At 16.8% G+C, this 921-nt stretch overlaps 1 protein-coding gene across 1 annotated transcript in view; it reads left to right on the forward strand. All coding sequences in view use genetic code 6, as the record gives it.

Moving 5' to 3' along the window:
* The window catches only part of TTHERM_001365650 (transmembrane protein, putative), a gene marked incomplete at both ends in the record, with an annotated part of 294 nt that extends 155 nt beyond the window's left edge, over positions 1 to 139 (forward strand). Inside the window, one exon of the mRNA XM_012796877.1 lies at positions 1 to 139. This exon is cut by the window's left edge and continues 155 nt beyond it. Within this exon, the coding sequence (XP_012652331.1) occupies positions 1 to 139 (139 nt within the window).
* Between the last annotated feature and the right edge of the window lie 782 nt (positions 140 to 921).

The following is a 921-nucleotide window of genomic DNA, read 5'->3' on the forward strand; positions in this document are numbered from 1 at the left end:
TTTATTAAAAATGAGTTTAAATGCAAATAAATATATTAAAATAAATATCTATCTTTTATTTTTTTGGCTTTTCACTCTTTAATTAAGAGTATTAATTTTATTTTAAATAAAAATAAAGGTATAATATTATGAGCTTTGATGATTATATTTGTAAATTACAAAAACTAGCAAATTTTTTGATCATGTCAATTAACTTAAGTTTGTAAATTAAAATTATTTTTTTCTATTTTTGGGTATTCTACAATTAAGATATGACTATCTACCTGTCTGCAATGTTAAAAGTTAAAACTAAAAATTATTATTTCTTGCAATAAAAATTTTTATAAAAGGTTTTTATTAATTATTTTTATAGATTTTTGATACTTAATTTAGCTTTTTTAAAATTACAATTAGTTTAAAAAATAATTTGTATCATCACTTCCAATTTATTTTTTTTAAGTATTCTTTTTTCTAAAATAAAAAAATTTAATAGATATTCTTTCAATAACCTAAATTTTATTTTATTATTTATAATATATCCTAACTTCTATTTTAATACCTAACCAATTTATCTACTTATCTCTCATAATTTCTATACTTTTTTCCAAGCTAATTAGAACACTTTTATTACTCAAATTCTATGAGAAATATAGCATAAATAATTTAAAATAGATGGAGCTAGAGTTATATATTTCGTAATTTTTTATTAAATAGAAGTTTTTAAAAATTTTTATGTAAAACTCATCATTTTTAGCAATGAAAATTTTTTTCCTAACTCCACCACAATTAAAAACTAGTGATAGAATAAAAAAATTAATATTTTTTTAATCTATTATAAAACTGCTTCAAAAAATTTTGGCAAACAGATATTTTATATTTTTTTAAATAAAGACACTATAAATTAATAATAATTGAAATTAATATTTAACACTAAGTATCTTT

This window comes from Tetrahymena thermophila (genome assembly GCF_000189635.1).
Source record: "Tetrahymena thermophila SB210 genomic scaffold scf_8254689, whole genome shotgun sequence".
NCBI classification, from domain to species: domain Eukaryota; phylum Ciliophora; class Oligohymenophorea; order Hymenostomatida; family Tetrahymenidae; genus Tetrahymena; species Tetrahymena thermophila.